A 21,250-nucleotide genomic window follows, 5' to 3' on the forward strand; every position below is an offset into this window, starting at 1 on the left:
TATTTGCACAAATTATTATTTAATAATTATCTCAAAAATGTATTAAATTTATTGATCGTACTTTTGTATAACTTAACTTCACTCCATATATTTTTTTTATTACATTTAGTAACTGAAGCGAATATATTTTTTAAGAATTGCGAAGTTTATAAGTGATCATTTTCTTAAATTCATATTATTTGGTCTAGCTTTTCAATAACTAATTTTTTGTTTGTGTTTAATATTATTATAAACAAATTGTTATTAGAAAGCCCAATATATGAGGTGTCTATTTATAAAAACCAATAAGTTCACGATTCATTATTTACGGTCCACAACGTTCTTGTGTTCAAGCTTAAGTGTCTGGTTTTTATATTAGTTTCTTTCTCCTACCATATTGTATTTTTAAATTAGAACAATATGCTCATATAGTCAAGAAAGTGTATATTTATCCAGCGGCTGATGACTCACCAAGCGACAGCTTCCGTGTCAGCGTCCGTGACAGCGTCCAGCCCTTTGCCTACAATGAAAGACTACTTTTGAAGATGCTAGTCAGGTGCTCAAATCTACTCCATGCCTTCATACTGGGGGCACTAAACGGCCACCAGGGATGCCCTAAAACCTTGTCGGTTAATAAACTCATTTGGCAAAAAAACTAGGGACCGAAAAGAATGCAAAGACCTAGGGTGTTGAGGTGCGTATGGACAATATGATACATCGCCAAATATAGAAGAGAGTATTTCCAACATGCTGTCATCAAATAAAACATTTTGTTTGAAAAAAAAAAGAGTCACTCAGGGTTATCACACAAGAGTATGAGACAATCATTTTGTAATTTATTTTTCTATTGGATCTATAACTTCTTTTTTCATTTTGTGCTACCTGTAGACACCTATAATTAGTTGGATTGCAGTAACTTGCAATCTCATTTTTTATCATGAAAAAATACAGAAATGACAACACTAATTTTTATAAGCTTACTATTCTATGACAATGACAGTGTTGCCTGCACAACTTGGCTTTGACCGTTAGTCGGACCCAATAGGATGGGTGAATGGCAAACAACCATTACTCGTAATATAACCATCAACATTTCGTAGTGTCTAAATCTGTTAATACTACCTTCACTCTGTAGCAGTCTCACACTTATATGGTAATTTATTTTACATAAATATAAATTTAGTTTTCGCCGTTCTTTCAAATTGTATAATTAATTTAATTTTACCTGTGTAATTTATTTTGAAAAAGAATATTGCATAATATGTTAAATCAATAATTAAGTTCGTTTAGTGCGCAATTAAAAATATTGATCAGATATTCCTGCTTATTAATTTTTCTGTGAACACACTTGTTTACATTACATTAGCTGCATATTTAATTAACATCAAAATTATTATTCTTTACTGCATGTAGGTATATTATGGATACCTATTTAAGAATGCAATACACCTACCTATCTTTAAGATTGTTAAATAAGTTATGAAAATAAAACAATATGAACTGGTATTAGTAGGGCCAACTGATTTACAAAATAATCCTATGGCAAAATATGGCCACGGACGCATACGATAATAAAAATATATTATTTTCTAATATAATACAAGAAGACACAATAAACTGCATTTAAATTTATTTTTTATCGATGAAATTGCAAAGTTTTTTGTCCCTCCTGAACATTTTGACAAATGGTTCTTCTGCGGTATTGAACTTACATAGATGATATATTATTATGTACATATTTTTTTGTCAGATTTTAACCAAACGTGGACTTTTCGGTTTTGTAGGAATGCTGTGTATGTGTCGTAATATAATATGAGTAATTTGATCTGAACTGAACGAAACACTAACCACTTTCTCTAGACTGGTGTCACCTTTTAATTGCTAAATTGTCTCACATCAAGGTTTTGAATCTCACACAGAATCCATCTTGATTATATCAATTTACACGAGAGCATTCCTGACCAACATTTTTCATTTCAATTAACCACTTACGTGTCACTTGGATATAAGTATGCAAGATAGATACCTTTTATCTTTATTTCAACTCTAATTTATAGACTGACACTCTCTTTCAACTATCAATGGATTGGTAGTGAATTTTGTTAATGACAGTAGCTAAACATTAAATATTGCTTTTTCTACTAACTAATTTAATTAGTTTTAGCCACATTATACAAATTTAGTTTTTTTCCTGCTGATTACGAATTTTCCGGGAGCCACTTTGGCACTGTTGGGAGAATGACTCCACGCCATCTTGGTGAAATGGTGGCCAAAAATTGCTTTTGGGTAATATTTCCCTAACCATTAATCCCTACCGAAATTTTGCATGAAATAAAAATTATTAGATTCTACACAAAAAATGTAATATATTTTTGGTAAGTTAAACGGTTTTAGTTCTGGGCTCAACTGAGTGAAATATTCAATTTTTATTTTCAATTTCACAATAATTATTATATTTGAATCTTACACATGAGATTGGCATTCACGATTTCCATCTTCCATCCAATAGCTAGGAACCAAAATTCATAATGGTTCTAGTCGATTATGTGAAATACAGCGGCAAACACATTTTGAAAATACCCTATATACTGGATTATTTGTTAGTTTGGGTTAGGTTAACCCAGGGGTCGGCAAACCGCGATTCACAATTTCTATTTTTATTTTTTATCATTGATTTGTACACTTATTATATTATATATAATGACATTATCGTGAAAATAATTTTTCTTCTGTGATGGTTGATGCAAAAGGGTATGATTGTTGTTGTTTTAAATCCGCCCATTGCAAAAGTCGACAAATTAAAATTTTCTCCATTTGATATTTCATCAATAAAAACATATTTACGTTAGTTTTATTCGGGAAATGTTCTTCGCTTAATAAATAAAAATTATAAAATGTAAGTATGGCTCTCGAATTTTTTTTAACCGTTGTGCCACTCATATTTCGCTCCTTTGGACCAAAAGTTTGCCGACCCCTGGGTTAACCTAACAAATAATCCAGTATATCGGCTATTTTCAAAATGATTTTGCCGCTATATTCCACATAACCGACTTGTACCTTCATAATTGTTCCATTAAAAAACTTAGTTAATTTTAAGCCCATTTGCAATACAATGGTAATATATATTAAAAAAAAATATTGCAGGTAGTGATTAATTTGTGGATTCTACTCATGAATCTTATTGTCAATCTTTTACTTTTTCAGAATCCTCAATTGACTGCAGTCGACCCGTGTGAGAAGCGGTAGACGCTAATTATTTTTTTCTTTTCGGAACGTGCGACTTGCGTCGGCAATCATGGAGCAGATTCCTCCTCCTAAAGAGGTGAAGATCCTCGAGACAGCTGAAGATATCCAGGAGAGGCGTGAGCAGGTACGTTCAAATAAATAGTTTACTGTTACTGAGAATGGCTCGTGAATAATAATTATTCTCAAAGCAGTCCAATCGTATTGTCGGTGAATAACATTATTTCACAATACACCTTTCGAAAATATGTAAAATCGATGTATGCTTTTTGATGCTATCAGAAAGTGAACTACAGCGCAATCCGTTTTTAAGACATTATGCAGTCATCATACCTAATTAATATTATAGATTAGATTTTAATCTTGAAGGGATTAGAAACAGCATAATCTTTTTTGTTTATATTGACTTTCATAATTATTTATTCCAGGTATTAGCTCGCTACGATGACTTTAAACTGGAAGCCCGCGCCAAGAGGGAGAAGCTGGAGGACTCTCGCAGGTTCCAATACTTCAAGCGAGACGCTGACGAGCTGGAATCATGGGTCCATGAGAAGTTGCAGGCTGCATCCGATGAAAGTTACAAAGATCCCACCAACCTTCAGGTGCGTTCAATTGACTCACCCACATACAACTGGTTCAAATTTATAATACCTAAGGATCACTCAATAGTAATAGTGCAGCTGTTATTTCAGCCACTGTCACGACCCAATCATTATCTAAGTTAAAGGATTTTCAAGTTAATCAGCAGATGAATTCTCACAGTGATGGATTCGCACGCTTCAGTGGCGGATTTTTCAGGCAATAAGGAAATTGACATCAGTTGAAATCAGATATAATTTCACTTCTCTCTCCTCCATATATATGCCGAACTGGCAATCGACGATCGACACGTTTCGTCACACCAAAATAGTGATTGTTTTAAACATGAGGTTTAAACAAACTAGCAAACAACAAACTCACCCATTCCACGAATTGGTATAGTTTTAGGGTGCCGTGAAAAAATCTTATAAGGACACCACCATGAACCAGAAGAGTTTGAAAAATACTGTATAGCAAATAGTATCGAAGATGTAATAAATAACATGATCTGATATAATGGAAGAAATATAATTTGGACTATTTATTTATTGCAGGCTAAAATCCAAAAGCATCAAGCTTTCGAAGCTGAGGTGGCCGCCCACAGCAACGCCATCGTGGCTCTCGACAACACTGGAATGGAAATGATCAATCAGAGCCATTTCGCATCCGACACTATCAGAAAGCGACTCGGTATGTTACTAACCTACTCTTTTCAAATTGAGCACCATTTTCTTTTGATACGATTCTTGAAACTGTTGCAGCAGTGATGTCGACGTTAAATTAACCTAAGTGATGCCATTACCAAATAGCATGGTCCACTATTATAATCAGGCCATGACACGAAACTGTAAATTTCGATGGTAGAGCTAGTTATTGCTCATCCTTCGAGTGCAATATGGTAAACTGTTTGTAGAAAATGATGATTATTTCATATTGATAATACGTTAATTGATTTGAATGAAACATACAATCAAAAATCTTCATTTACTGCAAACAGGTTACCGCATTGCATTCTAAAATAAACAATGCAAAACCTAGCACTACCATTGTAACTTACAATTCAGTGCCCTGGTTTGCCTATAGTTGACCGTGACCAAATAGTAACAGACTTTAGAAACGCATGTGGCAACTATCAAAACAGTCATGCATAAATATAGCTTTTTATTTATATATATTATATGAGGTCCAATGACAGTAGTGTAGTGAATCAGTAGTGTATTTAGTATTAGAAGTGAAACAATCATTGACAAAATCACATAAATATATAATGACCTCACCGAGTATCGAACTCAGGGCCCCTAGATGAAAGGCCAGCGTTTTACGCACTAGACTATGGGGGCTGCCGATATTCTAACATTAAATGGCAGATAAGTATCACCAAGTTTCTGGCCCTACGGCATTTATCTCTACTGACAATTTGTTTAACCATTGAAGGAATGGTGTTTTGATTGTAAATATTTGCATTGCAGAGGAATTGCACCGATTGTGGGAGCTGTTGCTGTCCAAGCTAGCCGAGAAGGGAATGAAGCTGCAGCAGGCTCTGGTCTTAGTCCAGTTCTTGCGGCACTGCGATGAAGTCATGTTCTGGATCACCGATAAGGTACTATATCCTGCAAATTAATCATTCATATGTCGACAATCGCTGGTGTCGTTTCGTGGCAAGCAACATAACATAAATTTTGCTAACTAAATTTTATGATTAAAGTTATGTTCGTATCATGATTGAAAGTGAAATATTGTGTTTTTTATAGGAAGCCTTCGTCTCTGTGGATGAGTTTGGTCAGGATCTGGAGCATGTGGAGGTCCTTCAGAGGAAGTTCGATGAGTTCCAAAAGGACATGGCTGCTCAGGAGTACCGTGTGACCGAGGTCAATGAACTCGCCGAGAGGCTGGTGCTCGAAGGCCATCCCGAACGCGAGACCATCGTTAAACGAAAAGATGTAAGTTTTTACAAATTATTTATAATACCTTGTGTTGTATTTAATATCTTAAGGACTTTTAATGCTTACTGATTTACTTATATTATGTCATATTGAGTATGGGAAAGAAAATCCTCACAGTGATTAAATCCTTAAAGTCAGCCTAAATGAGTAAAAATGAATTATGTATAGCAATGTTTCCCTATGATTAACAAGGGATTTAAATTGGTTGGAATTGTTAAAACATACTGCCAAAAATGTTAAAAGTTTCTATTTACATTAGCACGTGAGTAAAAAACAGTATAATATTCATTATAATATATGTCGGCAGGAACTGAATGAAGCTTGGCAACGCCTGCGACAACTGGCTTTGATGCGTCAGGAACGTCTGTTTGGAGCACAAGAGATTCAGCGCTTCAACCGCGATGCCGATGAGACCGTGGCGTGGGTATCCGAGAAGGATGTGGTCCTCAGCTCTGACGATTACGGCCGCGACTTGGCCAGCGTACAGACCCTTCAGGTTTGCATTTTCTATTTCTTTAAATGATAATATAATTTAAAATGTATTTACAGGAAATGATAGATAATTTTTCCTCAAATTCTATATCTTATTTGATATTTTTATATCATTCTGTAACAGCGCAAACACGAAGGCGTAGAACGTGATCTGGCCGCCTTGGAAGATCGTGTCGGCACTCTGGGAGCGGAGGCTTCCCGCTTGAGAACTCTTCATGCGGCTCACGCTAACCACACTGACAACAAGAAACAAGAAATCCAAGCTGCCTGGGAGAGGCTCATACTGAAAGCCAAGGTACTTTTTATTTGATCTACCTTGTCATACATCATCTCTTACAAATTAATAGCTCATATGTTATGTTGTATATTTAATCATTCATATTTCACTTTTTATATAACAATTATTATAAGCATTTTTTTTTTGTATTTACAACTAAAATTGAGGACTGTTGATTAATAAATTTAATTTTCTAGGAACGCCGTGAAAAACTCGATTCTTCCTATTCTCTCCATCGATTCCTTGCTGACTTCAGGGATCTAGTGTCGTGGATGTCCGACATGAGAGCGATCATCTCTGCTGATGAACTCGCCAAAGACGTGGCTGGCGCCGAAGCACTCCTTGAGAGACACCAAGAGCACAAGGTATGGTTAATCAGCTAAACACAATAATATGACAATGATAAGATTTCCAATTTATGTTATCACTTTTAACACATAATAATAATCTTTGGTCATCATGAATTTATTGCACTCCTTATTTCAGTGAACTACTTCTAGTACTTGTAAGTATATTGTTATTTCAGGAAGTGTTTTATAAAAACACATGCTCTATAGTAGAACTTCGATATTGTGACTGACAGCGTTTCCAATTAGCGCTTTTTAATAGACTTCTAACTTGTAAAATACATATCTAGCGTTTTTCGACAACGCGAACAGTTTAAAATGTCTAGTAACAAAGCAGAATATTACACCAATTTTCTCAAAAAACATGCTGGTCTCTTTTTTGTACCTTACGAGATACAAAAGTTAAGTGATGACCAAATTCCATACCTGAATAATTCTTGATTGTATGACTTACGTATTAATTTATCAGTTGCGAAACAATTAATTCTTCAATATTTTTTATTCTCTTCATCTAGTTTCTAGATATTATTTTAATTATAAGAAAATCTTGCATTTTTCCTGTCAACTAGCTCATTTTCTTACCCTTTCTGACTTATTTTTGTCAATGGCAGTTGGCAGCACTGGTGGCCGACATCTCATAACAGCCATGTAAATTCTAGGGAACCAAAATTCTTCCTCATTCTCCCACATACGTCTGTAGCCGTGTCAGCCACTACATCAAAGTTGCACTGTTTCTTGTTCGTTGACCATAGCCTGCCTGTTTTAGTCAACATTTTCACATGTTCATAGATGCTAAACATCACTATTTAACAGTGTGTCCTAGTTCAACATTCTTCTGAGAGATGTCTCGAACCGTGATGGATTAACTCAAATTTACTTCTGTACAATATTACTGTGAAATTATAATTGAATGGTATTTGCAGGGTGAGATTGATGCTCGGGGTGACTCTTTGGGTGCCTGTTTGGCAGCTGGCCGCGCCTTAGTGGAAGCCGATCACCCGGCTGCTGAAGATGTCGCCAAGAGGATGGAACAGCTGGGAGCCACGAGGTCAGACCTCGCCGCCCTCTGGGAGGAACGCAGAGTACGCTACGAACAGTGCATGGACTTACAACTCTTCTACAGAGATACCGAACAAGCTGATACATGGATGGCCAAACAGGAGGTAGGGGTCATTCGCACTCCAAAATATATATAAAATAATATAAAAAGATATTTATACAAAAATATAGACAAATCGGTTATTAAAATATATTGTAATATTTATCTTAGCAGTAGATTATAATACTTTGTTTTAAAATTGACAGGCTTTCCTTGCTAACGAAGATCTGGGAGATTCTCTAGATTCGGTGGAAGCCCTAATCAAAAAGCATGAAGACTTTGAGAAGTCTCTGGCTGCCCAAGAGGAGAAGATCAAGGCTCTGGATGAGTTTGCAACGAAGCTCATCGAAGGACAACATTATGCGGCTGATGACGTCGCCCAAAGGAGGGAAATGGTAAATAATTATTCTCACATTTTTATGATAGGTAAGTTTTTGCGAATTCTCTAAGAACCCTTGGCACAGCTCACGAAGCCCGAGAATTCCCCGGACCCGGCTAGGAATCACTGACTAAATCGGTAAACAACTTATCTACTAACGCAACATGTTCTATGGTTGTCAGAAAATGTTTCAAAAAATAACATTAAACAAGATCAATGTATGTTGTAGTAAAGACTCGGAAAACATGAAAAATAGCTAATAATGAAAAAAGTCTGAAGCTTAAGAAATTTGTCTGAAGAGGCAAAGAACGAGGTTTTTTATATATACCTTTTTTTTTCCAGATTGTACCATGAAACATGAATATTTTATGCTATGATTGATTTAGGTTCGTGGTCTAGCCTTATTGATCTGATGAATAATTATTTGTTATTGTTTTTCAGTTGCTGGAAAGGCGCTCCGCCCTGCTGGAAAGATCTTCACAGAGACGTGCTTTGCTTGATGATGCATACAAACTCCAGCAATTTGAAAGGGATTGCGATGAAACGAAAGGTATAACTTTCGAAATACAATGTTTTCTCTTGATTTACTATGTATTCCAGTCCTTATTCATAATGTCAATTTTACAGATCCAGTTGTACCTTCACGTGTTAGGGCAGGGCATTGCCAATAATTATTAAAACATATTTTTTCTGTATATTTATTTGTGTTTTAGTTTTCTAATGATTTCTATTGTTTACTAGGCTGGGTGAATGAGAAGCTGAAGTTTGCAACGGACGACTCTTACCTGGACCCCACAAACCTTAATGGAAAAGTCCAGAAACATCAGAACTTTGAGCAAGAACTGCAGACCAACAAGAATCGTGTCAACGAAATTATTTCTACCGGAATGGAACTCATCAAACAGAAACACTACGCATCTCGTATGAATTATTTTTTTTATTAAATATCTTATTGTGTTAATATGTTTTTGATTACTATATGTGCAGCTATTTGCCAAGATAAACCCTAAAATATGGATTGTTACAAATAATGCTTTTTTAATTGATAACTATATAATATTATATTGGACCATTTCAAATACTTTCAAAAACTGACTTGTAACAGAACTAAAGCATTCACATTATAATACGTTCATAGCTTATAATTCCCTGTGAAGGGACTGACCGTGTTAATTCTTGTAAATAGATAGGCTGCAAAATACATCGAACCATCATTATTTAGAATATTCAAATAAACTCACGTATATTTTCGAAACATCAATTGATGGCTTTAAACAATGTTTCATCTAAATGTACCGCTGCACACTGCATACTCGCAACCAAAAAAACAGCTGGTGTCACACGCAACAAATTTCACCTAACAATTTTATTATAATCCGAAAATGTCACACTTTGTCATTCCTTTTTGGTTTGCTATGTGACGTTACCGTCCCGGCACACGGAAGAAAGTTACATGTTGCGCCCAGTTTTGATTTATATCTGTATCCCAGTTAAAACGATTTTCAATGTGCGACTGGGCTAAAAGTTCATAAGGTTCTCTAATTATCTATGGTTTTTCTGTGCTCTCTTTTCAATGATTTCTCAAGTTTCAACGAGAATTCAAGTGCCAATATGTTACATGTGGCTTATGCTTACTTTGTAAAATTGTGTTCATTCTTCAATTCATTACATTTGTGTCACATGCCAAGTATTATAATGAATCTGTCCTTTCAAAACAGCTCAAGTGCAGGCTCGCACCGATGAAATAGGAGGACTGTGGGAGACTCTGGTAGCTGCTACCGAAAAGAAAGGCTCCAAACTGCAAGAAGCTTCGCAGCAACAGCAGTACAACAGAACCGTTGAAGACGTTGAGCTGTGGCTCTCTGAAATCGAGGGTCAACTTATGAGCGAAGACTATGGAAAGGTAAATAATTGCATCAATTTACACATAGTATTTATAACAAATTGTAAGTAAGTACTAGTGTAACAAATTATTCATGATCTGTTTCATTCCAGGACCTGACCAGTGTTCAAAATCAACAAAAGAAACATGCTTTGCTTGAAGCTGATGTTGGATCTCATCAAGAGAGAATCGAAGGAGTCCAATTGGCTGCGGAACAGTTCGTCGAAGGAGGACATTTCGATGCTGACACCATTCAAACTAAGAGAGTATGTTGATGGCTTGTCTGATAACACCTATTTTATATTACTTAAATTTACTATTTAAAGCTAATCGATTTGAACTTTGAAAATTCAGTAGAATCAATTATATACAAGCTTGGTCAAAAAGAGAGTATTGGTATGAATTAGTGTTGCTTTAGACTCTAAAAATATATAATTTTCCAGGACACTCTTGTGGGTAGATATTCAGGCTTGGAGAAGCCTATGTCAGTTCGTAAGCAGCGTCTCTTGGATTCCCTACAAGCACAACAGCTCTTCAGGGATTTGGAGGACGAAGCAGCTTGGATCAGAGAAAAGGAACCAGTAGCCGCGTCAACCAACCGAGGTATTCTATATGATCATATTATTCTCAATCTATTTGTTATATTATCATAAATATGTACAGATTTGTAATTCGATGATTTCTTATACAGGACGCGATCTAATCGGAGTCCAGAACTTGATGAAGAAGCACCAGGCTGTAGTGTCTGAAATTAACAACCACGAGTCGCGTGTAACAGCCGTTTGCGGGTCTGGAAGGAGCATGCGTGACGCGGGACATTTTGCCGCTGAAGAGATTGGGCGCCGTGTACAGGCACTCGCTGATCAGTGGGCACAGCTCAAAGACAAAGCTCTACAGGTTTGTGTTGGTCAATACTCACGTGCAGCATTATGCCTTCTTCGATACTAATTAAAAAATTTACTTCTCAGAATATAATTTAACTGATAGATTAATTAATGTGTGTGTGTGTGTTTACAGCGCAAGCAAGATCTTGAGGACTCTCTCCAGGTTCATCAGTACTTTGCTGATGCCAATGAAGCCGAGTCATGGATGAGGGAAAAGGAGCCAATCGTCTGCAATCAGGTAATTAAATAATCATATTCAACATAAACACAGTTTTACAAAAATGATATCTATTTGTATATTTTTATATGTTTGGCTTGAATGATATATTTGTTACAGGACTATGGAAAAGATGAGGATTCTTCAGAAGCTTTGTTAAAGAAGCACGAGGCGTTGATGTCTGACCTGGATGCCTTCGGAAACACTATCCAAAGTCTCAAAGACCAGGCTCAAAGCTGCAGGGTGAGGGTCTTATATTATGCATTTATTTAAGATTTTATACTACACCTTATTTGTAAGGACATTGTCATGCATAATAATTGAGGTGCTGAAGATTAAAAGAGTGCAAGTGTCATGTAAGAAAAAATTATGTGTTGGGAGCAGTTTTCATGTCATCTCCGACCTATTTAGGTGTCAAAAAGATGCTTCTGCTTGCATAAAAAAAGACAAGCTAAAAACATTAAAAAACATTGTTCCGTAGAATTTACAATCACAACTTTGTTTTCAAACAATAAAAAATGAAAATCAATTTATTCAACAAATTACTGGTGCACTTGCATTCCATCAATCCTCAGCTCTTGAAATGTTATGTGAAGTACGAACTAAATATTAAAATTTAATGCGTAAGATTCGACATGTTCGTGGATTTGAGTGTTACATTTTTTTCCATTAGCAGCAAGAAACCCCCGTTGTGGATGTGACAGGCAAAGAGTGCGTGATGGCCCTCTACGATTACACCGAAAAGTCCCCGAGGGAAGTCTCCATGAAGAAGGGAGATGTCCTGACTTTGCTCAACTCCAACAACAAGGTAATATTGCAATTTCATTATTACATTTACCGACAACTCTCAGTATGAGTGGTTATGAAATATTGAAAAGCATTCATACAAGGTAAAGTAGAGTCCAATGCGGTAAGATAAGGCATCTAAAAAAATCTTTAATTATCCTTATCAGTAAGGTGTTCTGTGGCGCAAGAATTTTATGTTATCTTTTTTTTTATGATAACAGAATTAGAATGTGAGACTGTACCAAATAAAACGAAACCTCTCCCTTGTCTTCCGTGTTTTTGTTGTGCCGGGTAAATTTTATTACATAAAGTGTTTGTTGATAGTCTTTCCTCACCACTGTGTCATTACAATCTAAATCCTGGGTCACATTGTAATTTTTCTGAAATACTGGGCTGGAAACATAATGTAAATACTGGATAGGAATACAGGAATGTTGGAATTGAATTTATCTAGCGATATTTCTGATAAATGAGACAAATAGTTTAGAAACTCAGTTTTACATGTAGTCTTGGCGTGTCAATCAAGAATAATTGCTGAATAAAGAAATGTTATGTGCCAACTGTTGGTTCATTTTAAAACATTTATAAAAATGGATTAAACATCATGATTTTTTAATCTCTTCCTCATTGCCATAATGAAAAAATGAATAATTTCACATGTGCTGATGTGATATTAGATAAAGATCCGATTGACAGTGGTCAAATGTCATATTATTGACTGATAACGTGTGGTTTGTGTATTTTATATGGTCGTAGTTTGTGGTTATCTATTAGCCAAAAGTATTTGAAATCATTTAAAAACAACAAACAGTTACATATAATATGTAGAGCCTAAGATTAGTAGAATCGTGAGTCTTATAGAATTATATAGATCAGGACTACATAATTATTTTCTATACATTATAGTGTATCGTATGTTGACACCCTTTTCAAAATTGCATCTATATGTTGCCGGCATGGTTTGAGATAATATACTGCAGTCTAAACAAGTCTGTAAGGAAAGTGAGAAGAGGTCTGCCAAAAGATACTTCCGTGTATGTGCCAAGTGTTCCAATTCAGTGCTAATTAAAGTCAATTGATTCAAGATAATACCAAACGGCATGTTTAGTTTGTAGTATTGCAAACAACTACCGTGTAATATAATGTAATATAATATATCCAATAAAAGTATTAGAGAAATCATTCATCCTTTAGAATTAGAAAAACTTGTACATAATATTATGGAGTTCAAGAAACATTAAAGTCACTTGTGTGTGTTTCAATATTTGGGGTAACCCTTATTATTTAATCTTGAAGAGTATTATAATTCGGCTATAATGATTTTTTTCAATTAATCATGCCTTCCTTGTCTTAGACAAAGATTGAATGAACATTAATATTATTCTTTTCACTCTTGATTACATACATAACAATTACTACTACTTATAAAGCTCATTGTGTTACCATCACTTGAAAAGTGTGAAACCTTTTGCAGTATTGGTAAACAAAATTTTCCCAGTGTCAATATTTATTTTATGTACCAATTTTGACCAATATTTTTTACAGTAGGTAGTGATGTATAGTGATAAATTCTGTGATCTATCAGTGTGATAATAAAGAAATTAATACTCGCAGTATTCAAATATTTAATAGTTTAAAATATATAAAATGATTGTAACATTTTGGGTGATTCAATTCTATCTGAACTCTCTTATTGACAAGTTTTTGAGTGATAAAAAACGACAAGAAAAATCTAAAAGTGTTTACGAGAATGATATCAATGCGATAAAAGATGCGGTGGATAATTTTAGAACAGAGAATGTTAGTCTGGATTCAGATAGAAAACCACAAGTATATATGGTTGTGGTCTCCGATGAGGGAAGGAGTGTTTACCGATGTCAATTATTAGATGATGATGTAAGTTATACTGCCGTACTAAGCACAGAGGCCGTATCTGCATTTTAGGCAAGTGGGAGATCTGAGCTTTCATATTATTTTACTTTTCCTGCTAATACTGGGGAACTTTTTATTTATTTTATTTGCCTATAATAGTTAATTTTGGTTTAAGATTTGTTTACATACCTTGAAAATTTGATTGATTTTATTATTATCATTATTATTATGTATTGATATTAGCCATATATATGTCAGATACGGCTAATTTGCCTTAGTAAATGAGAGTTACAACCAAATCGCTTAGTATTTATCGAGTTTATTTCTCAAACTCCGTAGATACGGCTATTAAAACCCTTGATTTCTCCGTAACTATAGCAGTTACGGCTTGGATTTATTCACCGATCTTATACAAAAAATCTGCAGAATCCAAATATCTAAAAACATGAAAATACCTAAATACGTCAGTTACGGCCTCTGTGCTTAGTACGGCAGAATACTAGGGATAATAAATCTATGTCATAATATTATTTGTGTGCCCATAGGATAAATAAATTATACAATCCATCTTGACTGAATGATTGCATGGAAATATCCTTTAAAAAAACCTTATAAAAAGTCATTTTATCTGCAATGCAATATGAACAATCACGCAAATACAAACTAGGGAATCTGTTAAAACTGTACGTTTATTTACATTGAGGAGTTGCGTGTGTAGGTTCTAGTAATTTATTCAAATGTTCACTTTCATAGGATCTATTCAAATTGTTTGAATAATAACTTTGCGACACTTGTCCTAAAACAATCATTGTTGTTTTTAAACTCCAAATATTCATTTGTTAATATTATGTTGATGTAAATGTTCATTCCAGGATTGGTGGAAGGTGGAGGTGAACGATCGTCAAGGTTTTGTTCCCGCCGCTTACGTCAAGAAGATCGACGCAGGACTCACAGCGTCACAGCAGAACCTTGCCGATAACAGCTCCATCGCTGCAAGACAGACTCAGGTATATACGAATAAAATATAGTACTTAGTAACATTGCCAATGCAGAATTCCATTTACAAAAAATCTAGAAATTACAAGATTTTGCGATCAGTTTGCTACTGATAATTTATTTAAATAAATTTATACTCTATAATATTATTATTATAATATTTTATATAATGATTGATGAAAATTTTATAGAAATAAGGAAAATACTTTTTTTAATGAAGAATTCACTGCCTATATTATAATTGTATAATATTTATTACTCAAGTCTATCTAGGTCTTTCTTTCTTTCGACCATATCCGATCCTAATAGGATCATATGGGCCTCCACAGAGTGGAAGTTTGTATTAACAATTTTTTTTATTTTTACGAGAAATGGATGTCAGCCACTTGCTCAACCTATTAGGTCCATTCTCTGACTCATACACAAATTGAAAAACAATATGTGTACTTGCCAGACCCAGGATTCGAACCTGGGACCCTCGACTCTATAGGCCGGCATTTAAGCCACGCGTAAAACCTAGAGTAAAACCTTCTTAATACGAACACAGTTAATTCGAAATTCGCTGTGAATTTTTTTGTGAAAATTTATAAAATCATTTTGATGAATACATTTTGAATTTCATAATTATGTAAAAAAAAAATATTTCTGTTCTGTTGATTTCGAATTAACGGGGTGTTTTATTGTAGTACATAATTCAATCATTTTATTTTATGACAATTTTAATACAGATCAACGCACAATATGACAACCTGCTCAGCCTGGCAAAGGAGAGGCAGAATAAACTGAGCGAGACTGTGAAGGCTTATGTACTGGTGAGGGAAGCCGCTGAGCTGGCGACATGGATCAAGGACAAGGTAACTTGACATCATATCAATACGATATCACGATCATAATTATCTATACAGTCGATTATGATGTATTCATTATATGACTGTCTTTACAGGAGAATCACGCCCAAGTGCAAGATGTCGGAGAAGACTTGGAGCAGGTGGAAGTGATGCAGAAGAAGTTCGATGACTTCCAGGCAGATTTGAAGGCAAACGAAGTGCGACTAGCCGAGATGAACGAAATCGCCGTGCAGCTCATGACTATTGGACAGACAGAGGCCGCACTTAAGATCCAGACTCAGATACAGGTGACAAATTAAATTTAGGCTTCCTTTCCTTCCGTTTCTTTTTTTACAATGTGTTTGCTTTAATGAGTGCATGTTTGGCTACGAATGGTAGTATTCAAGTCAATCAATAAGTAAAGAATTTATAAAAATCATTACCTATGATGGATGCCATTCTGAAATCATTCAAACTATTATATTCACTCCTATATTCTAGGAAAGACAGTAAGTAGCTGAGAAATATTTTAATATCTCCTGTTTGTATCACAGAATGATAACATTGCGGTTTAATTTTTCAGGAGTTAAATTCAAAATGGTCATCCCTCCAACAACTGACGGCTGAGCGTGCTGCTCAATTGGGTTCCGCTCATGAGGTGCAAAGATTCCACCGCGACGTGGATGAAACCAAGGACTGGATTCAGGAGAAAGACGAAGCGCTTAACAACGAAGACCTGGGAAGGGACCTACGAAGCGTCCAAGCCCTGCAGAGGAAACACGAAGGTCTTGAAAGGGACCTCGCTGCTCTTGGAGACAAGGTAGGATTTGTCATATTCATTTCACTTTTCCGTTAACTAATGTTATTTTTATTTAAACATCCATATCTTTAATAACTAGTCATCTAAAAAAGTAACTGCATATAAATTGTAATTTATAATTAAAAATGGAAAGGTTTTGATTAGGTGGTAGTTCAACGTTCCTAACAGCAATCAAAACCTTCATCGCATTCATAGAATGTAACTTAAAAGTCAACATTTTTTATTATTATTTTTATTATATTTTATTATCATTGACACGGCGGTGAATAACATAATATTTGTTGTATATGTAGATCCATCAGTTGGATGACACAGCGACAAGGTTGATGCAGTCTCACCCAGAGACCGCAGAACAGACTTACGCCAAGCAGCGAGAGATTACAGACGAATGGACTCAGCTCACAGCCAAAGCCAACTCCAGGAAGGAAAAGCTCCTCGATAGTTATGACCTGCAAAGGTTAGATATTACAATATCAGTTTTATAATTGAAAAATCATCATAACTTGCAGTCCAATTGTGTATTACTTTAAATAGTAATTGTAAATTACTAGATATCGCACACTACCAGAGAGCATGAAAAAATTAGAGGAATGGGGGGGTTTCATTTTTAGATGCAAACTATGTAGCGTGCCGTCCCATCCTAATTTGCACAAATTGTTACAGGTTTTACCAGACACTGGATAATTCTTACTCTTCTATTGTTTTATTAGGTTCCTGTCAGATTACCGTGACCTAATGGCTTGGATCAATTCCATGAAGGGACTCGTTAGCTCCGAAGAACTCGCAAATGATGTCACGGGAGCGGAAGCCTTGCTTGAACGTCACCAGGTAATTAATTATTTAATTCATAAACAACGATTGATTAGGAAAATGAATATGACACTTTAAACAAAATAACCATTTTCTATAACATCTTCGTGAAAGTTTTCTTTGATTTCACTCCAAATTCATCTTGCCTTATTGTTTCAAACCGATAATCTCCAAGTTTGTGTGTCTGTCAATCAATACTATCATTCAAAATATACATTTGGGATCCTATAAAGATTATTTTGTGTTTGTCATTGGTTGAAAGGTTTTAAAAAGTGTATGATTTTTATCCTTCTTTAGGGCCAGAGGCTGGAAATAGATGCCAGATACGGTATTATGCCACAGGTCAGAGTTGTCATAAAAAAAAACCAAAAAAAGTGTTTCCAGTGAACTGCGATGTTGTACTATTGTCAGTGTTGCTAACTGTAATCGTGTGTTTTTTTTTATTAACATAAATGCTAAAATTCTTCTCCCCCTAGATCGAAACGTGTTTTGTGATACTGCATGAAAATTATTTATTTTTCTTGAGCTTCATATTATTGCGATTACCTAGTAACCTACCTACCAACTTCGCTGAATGCTCTTTTTTATGTTACCTAATTGACGTCTTCATCTCAAAGGAGAGCTCAGTTGTTTAGGCAACAAATTCCAATTCACATTACTTCTACCCTGCATTGTTAATAAACATTTTTCATAGATGCCTACTGTTGGACATAATCGTTCATTAGCCAGTTAGGCGGATATACCTTGCTGCCCACCTGTTAATAAATATCAAAAGCAAATGTCGCTTTGTTATATTGCTCATTTCCTTTTATCATGCCGGATTTCGTTCAAATTGTATTCTTCATGATAATATCGCGAATCTGTGATAAAATCTATTTATCTGTTTTAATATACTCTTATCCACCATAAATTAATATTCGTTTATAATTTTGATTTTATATTTACAATGTCTAACTAAATCTCCTTTTATTGTTCCCCTCTAATTACCAAATCTACTATTATCAGTGTCGGTCGGTGGTTTCCAAAGTTCTGTAGATTGTCATTGCATTTCCCTATAAAACTGTCAAAGAATATGCAAGCGGGATAAAATAACTCATAAAAGTACCACAGTACTCGACACGGTACTGACTGGTCTAAATCTAAAATAATAATTTAGCCCAAAAAATATGACTGCTTATTTTATAGATTATAGGTACCTACATATTTTTCATTCATATGGTTAATTATAAAAAAATATAATCATAAAATACTTCCAAACCATACAATTTGACATTCTTCCGCTGCATTTTTTTAAAAATTAAACCAATTGGACGAAATGTATAAGTTATTATAATAATCTTGGTACCCATCTAAATAAGCATAACACATCATTATGAGCAATGACTTTAATATTCGTTTATGCTATTTAATGGGGTTCACATCCACCACCTCAATGACTCATTAAGTTAATCAATGTTTAACATTAAAAAATTTAATATAATACAGCTCACAAGATCTCTTGCATACCTACAAAAATTTAGATTGATACTATGGATAACATGCATAATATTTATAGTTTACACTGCAATAAGTGATCTTTTATTTTATAAAATTGCGAGGAGTGCAGTGCACTTGAATCTTATTAGAGCTGCCGCCACTGATTATTATATCAAGAGCATGAACTACAACCTAATGGAGTCAAAATTTTTGTGAGATTGAGTAATCCCTGTTTTAGTATCTACATATTCTATTATTTCCACAATATTACATATTTATTATAACATCTGCCATTGATTTTGTTGATTAACAAAGAATGTCTTATTTTGCACAATTATAAACTGCCTTCTCAAGTAAATAAATACATACCGGTGTTTGGTTTTAATTAATTTATTTTGTGAATACTAACGGTAGGAATTCTATTTTTTCCCTTAGGAAATCGATTCATGGCCAGGTTGGTCATAAACGAGTTAATTATGATGAAATACAATTAATAAACAGGAAATTGTAATTTCTTTCAGATGTATGTATGTATGTTCAAGGAAGGATTTATAACAAATATGTATTCCCATATTGAGAATGACTACATCTATTCATTCCTCATTTAATTTTATTTCCGTTATTTAAATTTTAAACTGTTTTCAAATCCCACTGTTTTCTTATATTAAAATATCAGAATGAGTAAAAAACTAACCGAGAATGTGTATTTTTTAGGAACACCGCACTGAGATAGATGCCAGGGCTGGAACCTTCCAGGCCTTTGAACTGTTTGGCCAGCAACTGTTGCAGTCGGGACATTATGCCAGCCCCGATATCCAGGAGAAAATTAACGCTGTGACTGATGCAAGACAGGATTTGGAGAGGTATACACATTTATGTTCAATTCTTGACATGCATTACATATATTTACTTGGTTGGAAATGTTATGAAGTTCAAGGCAATAAAATAAGTATCGTCTCACGCTAAGTGAAGTGATTAATAACTAAGTATGTATTTCCAGCGCATGGGTTGCGAGGCGCGTTCGTTTGGACCAGAACTTGGAGTTGCAGCTTTTCTACCGCGATGGTGAGCAAGCAGAGAACTGGATGGCCGCCCGCGAGGCTTTCCTCAACTCCGCTGATGAAGTAGACTCCAAAGGAGACAATGTGGAGGCTCTTATTAAGAAACACGAGGACTTTGACAAAGCTATCAATGCACATGTGAGCATTGATTTTTTAATATTCAATTCACTTCCATTCAGTGTTGTATTTTATTCAATTGGAGACTCATTATATCAATATAATGGTTTTAGGAAGAGAAAATTGCTGCCCTGCAAACTTTGGCCGATCAGTTGATGGCTGCAGATCACTATGCCGCTAAACCGATTGATGACAAGAGGACACAGGTTCTGGACAGATGGCGTCACCTCAAGGAAGCTCTCATTGAGAAGAGATCAAAGTAAGCAGATTAATTAAATATATAGTGTTAAAACATTTTCAATTTGTTTGGACATCATACTTGCTCTTGACCATAAAATTAATGTAGAAGAAGCAAGAAATACCTACATCTTACAGGAAATATGGTTTGGTAGAATACTGTAGTATAATATTATTTATTATAATTTGTGTTTTATTCAGGTTGGGTGATGAACAGACTCTGCAACAATTCTCTCGTGATGCTGATGAAATGGAAAACTGGATTGCCGAAAAACTCCAGCTCGCCACTGAGGAGAGCTACAAGGTAATTGAGGAACAACCAAAGTTATCTCTCGAGTTTACCATTAAATTCTATTCTAAATTTTATTTATAGATACTATGACGTTTATATTGTGTAATAAATATTTTAATGTATTTTTTATAAGGACCCCGCCAACATTCAGTCAAAGCATCAAAAACACCAAGCCTTCGAAGCAGAACTAGCCGCCAACGCTGATCGTATTCAGTCTGTCCTTGCAATGGGAGGAAACCTCATCGATAAGAACCAATGCAGTGGATCTGAAGATGCTGTTCAGGTATGTATATTCATTAAATCCGAACACGTGGGCCATATAATGGATGTATTGTTTTTGTATATAATATGAAAGTAATATGCTATTGTAATAAGTAATTGTTTTTTTTAGGCTCGTCTAGCTTCTATTGCTGATCAATGGGAATACCTGACGCAGAAGACAACAGAGAAATCCCTCAAGCTGAAGGAAGCTAACAAACAGAGGACTTATATCGCTGCCGTAAAAGACCTTGATTTCTGGCTCGGAGAAGTAAGTAACCAAATCCACCGGATAAATGTTTATGTATATTTCAAGTATGACATCTTCAGTTTTGTTGAAGCATATTGTGAAGTCTGTAATCAACATGTGTATAATA

At 35.0% G+C, this 21,250-nt stretch overlaps 1 protein-coding gene across 6 annotated transcripts in view; it reads left to right on the plus strand.

Annotated features, from left to right (window-relative positions):
* The window catches only part of alpha-Spec (alpha spectrin), a 32,697-nt gene that overhangs the window by 3,406 nt on the left and 8,041 nt on the right, over positions 1-21,250 (plus strand). For 2 of the 6 annotated variants that reach the window (XM_085947623.1, XM_085947625.1), the window contains exons 2-33: positions 3,184-3,349; positions 3,651-3,824; positions 4,356-4,491; positions 5,271-5,401; positions 5,553-5,741; positions 6,052-6,240; positions 6,361-6,531; positions 6,711-6,878; positions 7,784-8,023; positions 8,166-8,354; positions 8,780-8,888; positions 9,080-9,259; positions 10,057-10,241; positions 10,334-10,486; positions 10,664-10,823; positions 10,912-11,117; positions 11,238-11,342; positions 11,442-11,564; positions 11,995-12,129; positions 14,852-14,986; positions 15,704-15,829; positions 15,919-16,110; positions 16,386-16,622; positions 16,916-17,079; positions 17,333-17,450; positions 17,730-17,774; positions 19,623-19,771; positions 19,909-20,107; positions 20,200-20,345; positions 20,525-20,627; positions 20,749-20,898; positions 21,007-21,144. In XM_085947623.1, coding sequence (XP_085803749.1) covers positions 3,275-3,349; positions 3,651-3,824; positions 4,356-4,491; positions 5,271-5,401; positions 5,553-5,741; positions 6,052-6,240; positions 6,361-6,531; positions 6,711-6,878; positions 7,784-8,023; positions 8,166-8,354; positions 8,780-8,888; positions 9,080-9,259; positions 10,057-10,241; positions 10,334-10,486; positions 10,664-10,823; positions 10,912-11,117; positions 11,238-11,342; positions 11,442-11,564; positions 11,995-12,129; positions 14,852-14,986; positions 15,704-15,829; positions 15,919-16,110; positions 16,386-16,622; positions 16,916-17,079; positions 17,333-17,450; positions 17,730-17,774; positions 19,623-19,771; positions 19,909-20,107; positions 20,200-20,345; positions 20,525-20,627; positions 20,749-20,898; positions 21,007-21,144 — 4,920 coding nt within the window. In that variant the 5' untranslated portion in view covers positions 3,184-3,274. The remainder of the gene's footprint in view (positions 1-3,183; positions 3,350-3,650; positions 3,825-4,355; positions 4,492-5,270; positions 5,402-5,552; positions 5,742-6,051; positions 6,241-6,360; positions 6,532-6,710; positions 6,879-7,783; positions 8,024-8,165; positions 8,355-8,779; positions 8,889-9,079; positions 9,260-10,056; positions 10,242-10,333; positions 10,487-10,663; positions 10,824-10,911; positions 11,118-11,237; positions 11,343-11,441; positions 11,565-11,994; positions 12,130-14,851; positions 14,987-15,703; positions 15,830-15,918; positions 16,111-16,385; positions 16,623-16,915; positions 17,080-17,332; positions 17,451-17,729; positions 17,775-19,622; positions 19,772-19,908; positions 20,108-20,199; positions 20,346-20,524; positions 20,628-20,748; positions 20,899-21,006; positions 21,145-21,250) is intronic. The other 4 variants (XM_085947626.1, XM_085947629.1, XM_085947624.1 and 1 more) reach the window with 3 other exon arrangements.

The sequence above is a fragment of the Rhyacophila brunnea genome, unplaced genomic scaffold, assembly GCF_057557595.1.
Source record: "Rhyacophila brunnea isolate RB1 unplaced genomic scaffold, BYU_Rbru_1.0 scaffold_2, whole genome shotgun sequence".
NCBI classification, from domain to species: Eukaryota; Metazoa; Arthropoda; class Insecta; order Trichoptera; family Rhyacophilidae; genus Rhyacophila; species Rhyacophila brunnea.